Source organism: Limulus polyphemus, unplaced genomic scaffold (assembly GCF_000517525.1).
Source record: "Limulus polyphemus unplaced genomic scaffold, Limulus_polyphemus-2.1.2 Scaffold1939, whole genome shotgun sequence".
Lineage (NCBI taxonomy): Eukaryota > Metazoa > Arthropoda > Merostomata > Xiphosura > Limulidae > Limulus > Limulus polyphemus.
In genome coordinates this window covers 150,030-163,808 of record NW_013667549.1, presented here as the reverse complement: position 1 = coordinate 163,808, position 13,779 = coordinate 150,030, and the positions used below count along the sequence as shown (strand labels likewise).

Here is a 13,779-nt window from a genome sequence, read left to right as displayed (position 1 = left end):
AAACGCCCTTTCTATGGAAAGTCTTCTGCCGCTAAAAGAATGCAAACACAAAGAGCAGCTAAAACAGGAGAAGAATGCAAAAGTCGAAAACTTGCATGAGATTAAATATGTGTACTGAGGAAGTATGTAATACGCCATTTTCATTTCACACAATATATATTCTTGCTAATTGAATTATTTACTTTAGGAACTTAAACGGGATATTCGAAAATTAAAAAAAAACAACGAAAAACGATGTTAAAAAAAAGCTGCAAGACAGGCTGCTCAAATACAGGAAGAGACTTTGGAACAACGTAAAGTTAGACTTCGAGCTCAAGCTGAAAGGCAGGCTACTCAAAGACAGGAAGAAACTGTTGAACAGCACAAAGCCAAAGTTCAGTCAGAATCATCGAGACAAGCTGGATATAGACAACAAGAAACTTCTGAACAACGTCAAACCAGACTTCAGTCACAAAAATTAAGACAAATAACTTACAGAGAGCAAGAAACAGAGGAGCAGCATGATGTACGACTTCAGGCTCAAAGAACAAGACAAGCTCAAACACGATCTAATTTCAAATAAAGCTTTGTTTGATTAAATGCTTTTTATTTTTCGCATCATAGCTTTTGTCTACTTAATGATTAATTGCTGAAAAAAATACTGAGCTATACATTTCAAATCTAAATTTTCACCGTGCAATGCCGGGTAACTCAGCTAGTAATCATATAAATAGCGAAATGTTCTAATTTTATTTCACTCTTAACAATGATTATATATCAACATACTGAAATTTACGTTACCAAAAACATTATTCCACTTTACTATCATTTGTTCAATCCATGCTGTAATTGAAACATATTAAAACAAGTAAAGGCACTACAGTTAACAAAAGCACTATTCCACTTTACTGTCACTTGTTCAATCTGTACTGTATTATTATAATTAAAACTTATTAAAACAAGTAAAGACATGTAGAGACACTACAGTTAACAGAAACACTATTCCACTTTACTCTCATTTGTCCAATCCATGGTGTAATTAAAACTTATTAAAACCAAGTAAAGACATGTAGAAACACTACAGTTAACAAAAGCACTATTCCATTTTACTGTCACTTGTTCAATCCATAGTGTAATTAAAACTTATTAAAACAAGTAAAGATACTACACATAACAAAAGCACTATTCCACTTGTCTCATTTGTCCAATCCATACTGTAATTAACATAACATATAATATAATTTTTTGGGACAACATGGGACCTATTGGTCCAACTTGCCTGTTTCATCCTCTAAACTAAATTAAGATAATATAAAAAAAAAATCTTAAAGCCGGCCATTATCATTCATATACTTATCAAGCTTTCTCCTACACTCACTTAAATTTACTGCCTCTACAACATCCAAAGGCAACCCATTCCAAAGACCAACCACGCTGATAGAAAAATAAAACTGTCATAGCTGAAGATGACTCCCAGCGCCAAAATTTATATTTGTGTTCCCTAGTCCTACTATTCTCATTGTTAAATATGAAAAAAGATGATACATCAATGCTATCAATTCCCTTTACAATCTTAAACACCTCAATCAGATCCCTTTTAATTATAGTAAATGCAAGATAATGCATGTGGGTTATCATAATTTGAATTATAAGTATAATTTGGATGGAAATAACCTTAACAATACCATGAAAGAAAGATATCTTGGTGTAATAGTTGATTAGTCTCATAAGCCATACAAGCAGTGTGTTGTTGCTAGTGGTAGGGCAAATAGGATTTTAGATTGTATCTATAGAAATATTGAATACAAGTCTAAAAAGGTTACTATTTCATTATATAGGTCACTGGTTAGGCCACATTTGGAGTATTATGTTCAGTCTTGGGCTCCTTACCTTGAAAAGGACATGAATTGTTGGAAAGGGTTCAGAGAAGGGTTACTAGAATGGAGCCTGGGTTTGTCATACGAGAAGAGATTAAGAACTCTGAAATTATTTTCTCTTAAAAAAAGATGAGTTAGAGATCCATCTGCCATTTATTTGCCCAGCTCACTAAATGATCTAAATCCTTTTATAAAGCAGCAGCATTTTCACAGCTAGCAACGTCCAAGACCTTAAGCACAGAATTTCACACAGAATAACACGTTTTAGTTTCTTGTGACAGTGGAGTAAAGCTTTGGTCTCAGATTTTCCAAATAGATATTACCAAGGATTGACATTAGTGAAATACTTCTTTGAAGATGACTAGATATTGAATATTCAATGATTAAGAATCAATTAGTTTGTTGTAACTGCATCTTAAACTGGAAATTCGTATTGTTATTATTATCACATTATGATAGTAGAGTCAACATTTATGACTGGTAAAATTCTATTTCTATCTATCACAAAGCGTGGTAGTGCTTAATAATCAGGGATGGGCCTGAAAAAAAAAAGACATATATTAGGTCATCAAGAAATTAATGTCACTTTTTTATAGAAGAAAAAACCCATACAACTTATGTATCAAAACAAAACATTTATTAAATGAAATAGTCTCCATTCTTATCAATGATGCTTTTTCTTCTTAAAATCAAGTTGTTAATGCCCTGATTTTAGAAATCACTCAGCTTTGAAGCAAAGAACATGTCGATGTCTTCTTTAACACTCGCCACATTTGCATACGTTTTCCCATTAAGACGGTGTTGCAGCGAATAAAAAATATGGTAATCTGATGGTGTCATATCTGGAGAATATGGTGGGTGGGGAAGAACTTCCTAACCCAACCAACTCCATAATCTTATGTTGCATCAAATGTGCCACATGTGGACGTGCATTGCCATGGAGAAGAACACCTTTCTGATTGATGAGCAAAGGGCGATTCTGATGAAAGGCTTGATTTAAACATTCCAGTTGCTGACTATAGATCTCTGCATTGACAGTTCACTGTGGATTGAAGAGTTCAAAATGAATTACTCCTTTGATGTCCCACCAAATGCAAAGCATCACTTTCTATGAATGGAGTCCAGGTTTGGGGGTTGGAAGTGGTTTTTGTCTAGGACTGAGCCATTGTTTTTGGCATTTAATATTCGCGTAGAGAATCCTTTTTTCATCACTGGTGACAATTCTGTTCAAAAATGGTTCAGGTGCATTACTAGCCAGAAGAGACGAAGCAAGGTTCACACATTGGAAACGAGTATCATCGGAGATCTCTTGAGGCACCCAAACACCTTCTTTATGGAGTTTTCCCACATTCCTTAGATGTTTACACATTGTTTCATGAGAGACATGCAATTTCAGGACCATTTCACGAGTGTGTGTTGCCTTGGGTTAGACTCAATAAGCATCTTCAGAGCATCAATATCAATTCCAACATGTCGGCTCCTGTAATCACAGTTTTTAAGGCTAAAGTCACCTGAGTGAAATTTGCTGAACCATCATTTTGACTTACAAATGTTCAAAAATTTCCATAAACTTCTTTGATATTCTTTGTACAGAGGCGTTGTTTCCCTTCTTGTATTCAAACAGCATTACATGCCGAATGTGTGTGTCATCATGTGCCATCACTATAAGGGATTAGAGTATACTAAACTTTACACATTATATAGGCTACACTATTGATGGACATCATGTGTTGAAGTTAGTGAAATGCTATGCTGCTTCTGCACTTCCCAAGTTAAAATGCATCATTTTGGTGTGTAAGTCATTGAAACAACATAAAGTATTGGTGAGGTAGCCCTTCTGATGCCAGAACCAGCAGAACATTTGGCTATTGATACAATACTCACTGGTTCTATACTTTAGCAATGTTTTTGGCTAAACTGAAGATTTTAATAGCTTTTGAAAACCTCAAAAACCAAACTCAGGAGTTTATAAAAGTCTCTTAGATTGTTATAAGAGAGATATGAAACTGTGATGAGCAATACATAATATTAGGTCATTAAGAAAATAATGTCGCGTTTTGGAACACTTTCATTAACCACCCCCAAAAAATGTACATCATGTATAATAGTTAAACGAACTGCCTAAACGTCACAGACAGGCTAAAACTACTGCCTTCATAGTAACTGCCATTCATTATAAGATATTAATTGGTGTTGTTTAAAAAAAGAGGAAACAAGTAATAAAAAAAGTAGAGATGGCAATGACAAAAAGTACAGAAAAAGATGTAGGGATGAATACACAAACCATACAAAATTCCCTACATAAGTAGCCACTGAGTCAATGTTACAAACTTATGAGAAGTAGACATTGCAAGACTATATAGCATCATTCAGTTTAAATGTTTTTATTCAGACATGAATTCGTGCAAATAATAGAAATTCAAAAATTAGGATGATGTAGGGATGGCAGTGCAAAAAGTACAGAAATAAGGTAGGGATGAATACACAAATCCCAACATAAGCAGCCAAATCGTTCCCAAATTTAGTTTTTTGGAGCTAGTTGTAAATTAATAGGATTGTGTTTAATATCAAAACTAACTAAGTGGTCTTCACTGGTATGATGATGTAACCTGCAATTGAAATAGTACCTAGACCAGTAGTTGTATCCCAGCCAGCCTGATGAACCCTGGTATTAGGAGAATGACCTTTTTGGGGTCTTGATATGGTAGCAATAGTGTGATGGTAAAGTACATAATTTTTTATGCATTCATTAGAATTTTATACAAGATTATCTAAGTTTTTCTTCAGAGGAATCAGGATGTAATGGTGATGAGATTTGCCACTTACAGTAGAGTATGTAGAACTTAAAATGTGCATAAAAAAAAGTTTCAGACACATGCTTGTTGAAAACCATATAGTTAGAGGGAGTTTGGGGGTTTTGGTTTAATTCTGTTTTACAATTTTAATGGTAACTTTTTTAAAACTCAAAATGTAGGTACATTGATATGTAAAAAATACACTAGTTGTCCTTTGCATTTTAAATACTCTTAATTATGAGCTTTTCAACCATCTTTCCTGAACCTTCAATGAGCAATAATGTACTGAGTAATATATTCATTGATATGTGGAACACATTTTAAAGGCAGATGTCTCAGCAAAAATATTAACAATAACTGACATCAATTATTAAACTGATGAAAATGAATAATGACAAATACAGAGTTAACAATCAATGGTTTAAATATTTATGTAAATTGATTAATCAAAACCTTGGTCTTTATAGTTGTATAAATAACATATATATGTATCTTATACATACTGTATAAAATATGCACGATCAAACAATTACTTCAATATAATAAACATGAGAAAAAATAACAGTTATGAGAAATATATAGAAAAATAAAATGTATAGATTTCAATTAATTAATACATTATAGAATTATTGGTCAGGAGTACAACACAAAAAATTAAAGGTTTACAGCTATGTCGATACCATGACAAACAATATGTTTGATAAATGGTGTCTATAGAGTTCTGGTTGTTGGCTATTGTCTTGGTTAATATCCACTGTCTTGTACTTGGAAAGCAGTAATTTTTTTTTCTCCATTTGAAATTTTCTCCTCTGTTTTTTATTATTGCTTGTTTTTCTAAACATGAAATGCTATAGCTGATGTGTATTATGTAACAAAGTGTTTATAATTGCTTTTGTGTTCTTTGAATCTTACCTGTAATGATCATTGTGTGTCTACGATGTGTAGTTTATTACACTCAAACTGAATGCTGAAAACCATGTTTTTGTGAGAGGATTGGGAACTGGGGATTTTACTTTTGTAAGAATATCATGTAGTGTAGAAGGACTTATGAAGACTATGATGATGTTAAGTTTATCAATTATCCTTTTTTTTCCTGAGGCTTGGTGTATGATGATATACTGTACATTATATGGTCAACCTGTTTCAACTACTAATGGATCACAACCTGACAATCACAGTGGAAAGAAAAAATCATTTTTTCCTTGTATACCAAGCCTCCATTGATCAGTTTATATAAAAGTTTCAATGTTTGATTGTTAACTGTGTACTTGTCATAATTTGTTTTCTTCCGTTTCTAAATGGTTGATAATGTTATTGTTAGGATTATTCTTTAGACACCTGGTTTTAAAAAGAGTTCCACATATAAATGAATTTGTATTATTCAGTACATTGTTACCTGATGAAGGCTCTGTTAAGAAGACCAAAAGCTCATAATTAAAAGTAGAGAACAGCTGGTAGATGTTTTTACATATTTATTGACTTCACATAAATTATTTCAAAATCCTTTGCTTTGTCATGTTGCATAAAGCATGCTCGGGAAACTTATTTTATTCCCTGCTTGAAAAGACCTAACAGAAAACGTACTTTGATTAATTTGTGATTATTAGCTTCTTGAGCATAAAATAACCCTTTCATATTGAAAAATGATTCACCTCATCTTCTTTCTTTTAATATTTCTCTGGCAAGTGGTGATTCAAGATTATAGAGCTGATGGGTCATTTTCTGAGTATTTGTACTCAGTCACAGAATGATGTTGATTTAGTATTAATCTAAATACTTCTTAATCAGTTAAGATTCAGACTAGGATGGAGGACTAATTTATCAGTTTAATATATATATTATATACTCTGAAACATCAAAGAAGGATCATATAGAATAGAATCAGTTGTTAGAATTCAAAGAGCAGTTTATATTCTTCACTTTATCTCTATTGGGCTGATTTTAAACATTAAAACTGTTGAAAGCAGGGTGTTGTCAGGTTTTTGTAGATATATATTTATCAATGAGTAGTACTAGTGCTGTATTTCCTTTCACTGACAATGTTTTTTTAAGTGGTATTTGTGTTTTATAGTATTAATTTACACTATTAGGTTTTGGCTCAGAGAAAGATGGCACACTCTGCACCTTATCTAGATTTATCCAAGTATTGCGATAAAACAAAAAGAACTAACTTTACTAATGTGATAACTGTATGTCCAGAAGCCCAACTTAGGTAGAAATTTTGTTCAAATAATAAATAATTGGAAAAGTGGACTAACACATTCTGAGTTCGGGCATTATAATAATCAGCACTGATTATAGCAAACATATTATAATGAATGACTGAAATTAGGCGGGTAGTGTGGTAAATATGCTTTTGAGATATTCTAGTCAGAGGTTTCTCTGAACAGTTCTGCACAAGTTGTAGTTAAAAAAAAATATTACAGAGTTTTGTGATAAATTTAAATTGGATTGATTGTAAAAGTTTTCAGTTTGAATAAGATATACAGAACTGAGTTTGGTTGAACATTATGAGTCAGTGGTGTTCTGGTAAGTGTTATCATATTATACTCTGCATAATCCATCATTGTTTTGAAGCCATCATAATTATTAGTAGTCTTGTTTAGGATTGGTAAAATGAATGTACTTAGTTTATAAAATTGACTTTCAATTTTTTTTGTTTTAATAAAAATTGCATATAGATTTTTATCAATATTGTTATTTCTAGATGCCTTTATAGTTATATCGCCAAATATAACATTAATTGAAAATATTAACTTTCGTGCCTACATATTTTATTGAGTACCTTTCACAGGTGTTAGATCAGCCTGGTATGTATTGGTAATAATGTCAACACCAGTAACAGACAAATGAATTTTATTATTATACTATTCATCTGTAATTTTAGATTGTTCTTCAAACTAACAAAGGTATGTTTAACTACATCACACTAAACTACTCTTAAGATTTAAATATTTTATGTATAATTCAGTAGAGCTAAAAGTATAATAATTTTACTTACATCAAAGTGCGAACACAATTATAAACATATTATCCTTTTTTTTTGTTGTTCTGGTGAATAGAAAACGATGAAATTCCTTTTAATGGTTGGTTGTTTAAAGACGTCAAATCTCTTTATATAAGTTTTGTTAATTGACCCCAATTTTTATATACTTGTATAAGGTATTTTCACTAAAAGAACGCCCTTGGTGGCTCAGTGGTACGTTTCTGAGCATATAATGCTAAAATTCCTGGTTCAGTCCTTCTGGTGCGCACAACTGTTATGCAACTTTGTGCTTAAACAAACACTCGTAGATTTAATGTCTTCATGGATTTAATACTAAGATGTTCTATCTAAAAGATCAATTCATAAAACAGTTTTGGTAACTTTGTTATATTATGAACCACCATATGGTTCATAATAGGGATCGCAAGGAATGGCACAAAACCCTAATTGAATGTTCGGGCGAAAAGCACCTTAAACAGTAAATATTCAGTGCAAACAACACTTTAATAATTTTCTATTGATTGCTAAGGCTGTACACATATAAAAATGCCCAAAAAAGTACGCATGTTAGACTTGCAAGGAAAAGAAAATCAGCTCAAAACGGCCCATTTGTAATGATTATTATTATTCTCTTGCCAGCCTACAACAAAAACAACTTGGCATATTGCATCCAAACCTTTTCTAGAATAATAAATAAGATACTACGAAGATCGTTGGGGTATTGGAAATTCGATTTCCTTCTTCAATATTTTATATAAGCTAAAACGCATCATAATTGTAGTGTGAACGATGTTATCATTATCCCTTAAAGTCCGCTTTCTTACAAACATCTGCTGTTCCTTTAAAAAGCTTAAATACAGGTTGAAACACGAATTACCAGTCAATAATAGATAACATTAAATGAGTGTAACATGTAGATACTCAATGCTTTGTACACTATACAATCGGTGTCTTTAGGGAGCTATCCCCTATAGTGAAGGAGAGAAAAAATCAATACACATAATTAATTTTATTAAACACATTCGTATAATAATTACTTTAAAACATAAGAAGGTTTAATTAAAACGATGTTTTAGACGTCTGTTTTAGGCTGCTTTTCTAATGGTAAAATTTTATACGCGCTTAATGGGGGTTGTGTCTTAGTCTAGGCATATATTTGACCATTGCTATGCATTACATGTAGAGAATTTAGTTACACAGAAACTATTAATGCTCACTGCATTTTCAAACAAATCTCCAGCAGCAGCTTAACATTTTACATCTCGAAATAATGCGATCAAATAGTCAATATCTACAATAAATCATCATGAGCCGTATCAGCTAGCTACTAGCTAAGTTTATTATCATTACAATGCGTAAAGTTAGCTACCATATCAAGTAATCCTTTGCCCATACTTGAGAAAAAAAAAAAGCCAGCTGCTACGTAGAATTAAATTTGGTGGAGTCAAATAGGAATTTGTAGTTTGAGTAAATAATGTCTACAGTATTTTCAGGCTTGTTTCCTTATTTTTTTACGATTCCTATTTGCAGGCCCTCCAGTGGCACAGCGGGATGTCTGCGGACTTACAACGCTAGAATCCGGGTTTCGATACCCGTGGTGGGCAGAGCACAGATAGCCCATTGTGTAGCTTTGTGCTTAATTACAAACAAATTTATTTGCAGGTTTTTAAATTCCCAATATTTTATTTATCATGTTAGTGTTTCTAATGATATGAATTAACGAATATTTTTTTTGTGAATTCTTACTTCGTGTATAGTTCATACGCTTAACGGAAATTGTATTTTAAGTGTAATTACCTTTCAGTGAGAAAATTAGTCAGAAAATCTGAAAACTTCATGAATTTGGAGATTTTATTCAAACGAAAACCATATTATTTGGATTTTTTGTATTTATTCCAAACCACCCATAGTAGTTAATACTATGTTAGTTACATTCGTGTTCATTATATTTCATGATCGGGTTTTATTCCACTGCTGTAAAGAATTTTGTTAACCATGACACTACTTATGCTAAAATTCGGGGTCCTATCCTTATGGTGAGCACAACTTAGATAATTATAATCTCTTGTTCAGCTTTGCATTTAAAAGAAAAAATAATAACAAAACTTTGCATTTTTGTCTTCTGTAACTTAGAGAATGTGAGAAAACAAAATGTAAAACACAAGAGTAACTAGTTGGAACAATCAAGTAGAACCTCCATCTAACTGGGAAGGATAGTCTATGAAGTTATTTCGCTAACGAAAATTCAGTTTTACGATTTAACAAAATGAGTTATTAAAGTCAATTATCTGCTCAATAGAGAAAAAGGTCAATAGTCTGCATTATCAATGGCTGAGTGAATGATCAAATAGCAAATTTTAGACGAAAAAGTCAACATGACCTGAAAAAACCGAACTAAACGTGTAGGTGTTTAATGATTGTTTGCTCAGCATATTCATTTTTACTAGAATAATGGAGGCCACATGCGAATGGTTTTATCTGTATTGTATATGTGGTTGATAATTCGCAATATATTATGAAAAATCTGAGTAAATCAACGTGTTTATGAAAACTATGATTTAAGTTTGTACTAAGAAGCCATTTTCATAAATTATATATATATATTTACGAATTCGTTTGGTTAAAACGGTACTTTTTAGGATTTACTTGTGATGAGAGAAAATGAAGGAACATCTGGCTAAAATAAACTCCATACATATGCAAGACGCACGATGGATGGCTAGAGAAAATTTTAAATCATTTACACTTGTAAGATGCTGTTTTCAAGTCAACTTAAAATCAGCAACCTGACTGGTTTGGAGGAGCTACGGATCGCGAGTTTATTCTATTCATGTTTGAATCGTTATGTCATTTATATAGTTATTGCAAATTGGGCTGAATAAGTATACAATCAATGGTGATGAATTTTTTGTCTTGAATAAAACCTGATATAATGAAAGAAATGAACAGACCAAAAGGACCCGATCTCTTTTATTTTGCACCAAAACTGAAATGATAAACAACCGAAAGTGCTCTGGTGGACCTTCGTAAACTATCTGGTAACCCTGTAAACGTTTTGAAGTCGGTAATTTTAGTTAAATATACTGAATCGTGTTCGCTGGTGGTTCAGCGACAAGCTCAATGACTTATAACGCCAAAGTTCAGGGCTCAATCCCCACGGGGGACAGAGCAAGAATAGCCGTTTGTGGAGCTTTACGCTAAAACAAACAACAACAACAAAAAAAATATTAAGGTATTAAATTTTGTCTTTAAAAGTAAACCGAACAACGTTTCAGAATAGATGTGATATAATAGTCATGAGTTTAAAAAAATTATCTGATCAAATGTTCATGATAACATTCAGTAAATAGCGGCTAGTTACTAGATACCTTTCATCTACTATTGTGAAATCCAACTTGATATTTGTAGTTATCAGTGCTAGCTTAACATAGTTAAACTAAAGCAGAGCTATTTGCAGTTTGTCAGGCCTAACGTAACATAATTAAAGTACGCAAACTTTTCACATGCGTTCTCGGTTGCTTAGGTATTCACATCAATTTGTTTTGCTTTTTAAGAAACTTATCCGTAAGGGCTTGTTATCATGGCCGTTACTCGTGTGTGTGTTACGGTCTGACCTTTTAAAAATAATTTAGTAGTAATGTTACGCATATTTTTCTCAATCTATAGAACTGAAGGTTTTACGTTTGTAAAACCGAATTCCTTACACACAGTTTTCTAATAACAGCTGTGTCAAGAGATACCAAACTAGCATTATTGTTTGTGAAACCGAATTTATATCCAGGATTTTCTCATTACAGCTATGTAACATTACCAAACTAGTTTTTATATATCTGAGACCGAACCCATATATATATATAATTCTCTAACTACACCATGTATGTTATTTCAAACTAGGAACGTGCGTACAGTAGGAGGATTCCTGCATGGACATCACGAAACTGTGACAAACAGAAAGAATTCTTCAGTTTTCAAAGATGTCGCATGTTTATTAGTTGAATGTCATGCATTTGTTAGAAGTTTTTGTTTCATATTAAGCAAATAACAAAACTAGCAAACTCATCACCATACAATAATTCTTATTCCAACAATTAATCTTCAGTATACAACTAGATAAAATGGGGCCACCCTATTGGCTGAATCTCAGTGGTCAGCTCTCAATTATACAAGATACATCAAAATGCAATAGTGCTTCATCCATTTTGAGAACTAAGATAATATGGAATTGAATATACTCTGCTCAATACACATAGAGAAAATACAAGTCAATTTTTTCATTAGACCTCATTTTACATGGCAACCACTCTTGCACTGTCCCGTTTCTTTCGCGATATTCCGAGATTAACGGAGTCTACCGGTCCACTGTGCCACATTCCCCAGTCATCGGTGAAAACTTCTGGAAAAACAAACAAACTGTATTTGACATTTTACTTTGTGAAAAAAGAAAATCAGATGTAAAACTTTGGATTGACTAAATGTTATGATAGCACAATTAAGTGTAGCGCGTAAAAGAAAAAAGATAACACTCAGAAATAAACGTTTAACCTCTGCTGGGTTTTGAGTCCTTTTGACTTTACAGTAAGTTAAATCAATTGAGGTATGTGAATACTGTTATGACGTTTCGTCAAATTCGCCATTATAAGAGGTCCAGTGGCATTTCTTTGGTTTGCTGACCCAAGTTGTGCTGATGAGCCTTGAATGGGCGAAACTGCAGTCCACATTAGGTCTCTACGTCACTGATACTTTTTTTTCAATTTCACCTCTGGTGGAAAAGAAATCTTTAACACAAACGCACACACATATAAACGTTTAACCTCTTATTATTTTGGTTGTTTGTTTATTAAAATTCGCGCAAAGCTACTCAGGGATTAGCTAATCGCTAGTCGTCCCTAATAGTGAAGTGATAGACTAGAGGGAAGGCAGCTAGTGAACACCACGCATGGCCAAACATTTGAAATACGCTTTATCAACAACTGATCGTCACATTATAATGCTCCATAGCTGAAAGTGCAAGCTTGTTTGGTGAGAGGTTTAGGCCCCACGACTCGCATATTGCGAGTTGAGCGCACCTAAACACCAGGCCTAGAGAACTCTCAACCTCAACAACTTATTAAGCAGAATTCTCGAAGTTTTTATCCATTGAAGGTTTCCAGTCAACTTCAGTTTTCCCTATTCACTAATAGTGATTAATATTAGAATATTACAGTGATTATATCCTAAAACGTACAAGTGAAGTTAACCTACAAACAATGTTGCCAAGATTAGTTGAATCTGTTAAAATTGTGACCAACACTAAACGAAGCAACTAAAATTTGCAGAAGAAAAACTCGTATGCATACTTTAAAGTTAATTACAAATCATCAAATTATTATTACTAACATACTTAGTGACTCTCTTTACTCTTTCATTATTTGTGAAACATTGATACACAAAGATTCAATCACTGTTAACTAATGTTTCTTTTAAAAAAAAGACTTAAAATTAAGATTATTCTAGAGCGTCCCTCTGGTGGAGCTCTAGATTGAGGAGTTGGCGAGCCAGGTTCGAATCCATCAAATACCACCAAACATTTCTCTTCCTCTATTTCAAGCTGTGGATACATTCAAAAATGATAGTCAATTCATTGGTTAGCTGACTTGGCCGCCTATTATCTGGGCGAAAGTTAAAAATGAAGTTCTACGGTAGAGAGCGTTTATTATATTGGTTATAAATACAAAAATCATGTTTACATTCAAAATATACAGTAGCATTATTACAGAGGGGCGCGTTTGTAGCCCCTAATATTACAAAATATGAAGTTCTACGGTAGAGAGCCTTATTATTTTGGTTATAAATACAAAAATCATGTTTACATTCAAAATATACAGTAGCATTATTACAGAGGGGCGCGTTTGTTTCCCCTAATATTACAAAATATGAAGTTCTACGGTAGAGAGCCTTATTATTTTGGTTATAAATACAAAAATCATGTTTACATGCAAAATATACAGTAGCATTATTACAGAGGGGCGCGTTTGTTTCCCCTAATATTACAAAATATGAAGTTCTACGGTAGAGAGCCTTATTATTTTGGTTATAAATACAAAAATCATGTTTACATGCAAAATATACAGTAGCATTATTACAGAGGGGCGCGTTTGTAGCC

General features: G+C 32.8%; 1 protein-coding gene across 2 annotated transcripts in view; it reads right to left on the bottom strand.

Moving 5' to 3' along the window:
- Positions 1-9,306: 9,306 nt before the first annotated feature.
- LOC111087266 overlaps positions 9,307-13,779 on the bottom strand; it is a 74,705-nt gene continuing 70,232 nt past the window's right edge. The window contains exon 4 of one of the 2 annotated variants that reach the window (XM_022393313.1): positions 9,307-12,030. In XM_022393313.1, the coding sequence (XP_022249021.1) occupies positions 11,924-12,030 (107 nt within the window). In that variant the 3' untranslated portion in view covers positions 9,307-11,923. The remainder of the gene's footprint in view (positions 12,031-13,779) is intronic. The other variant, XM_022393314.1, reaches the window with a different exon arrangement.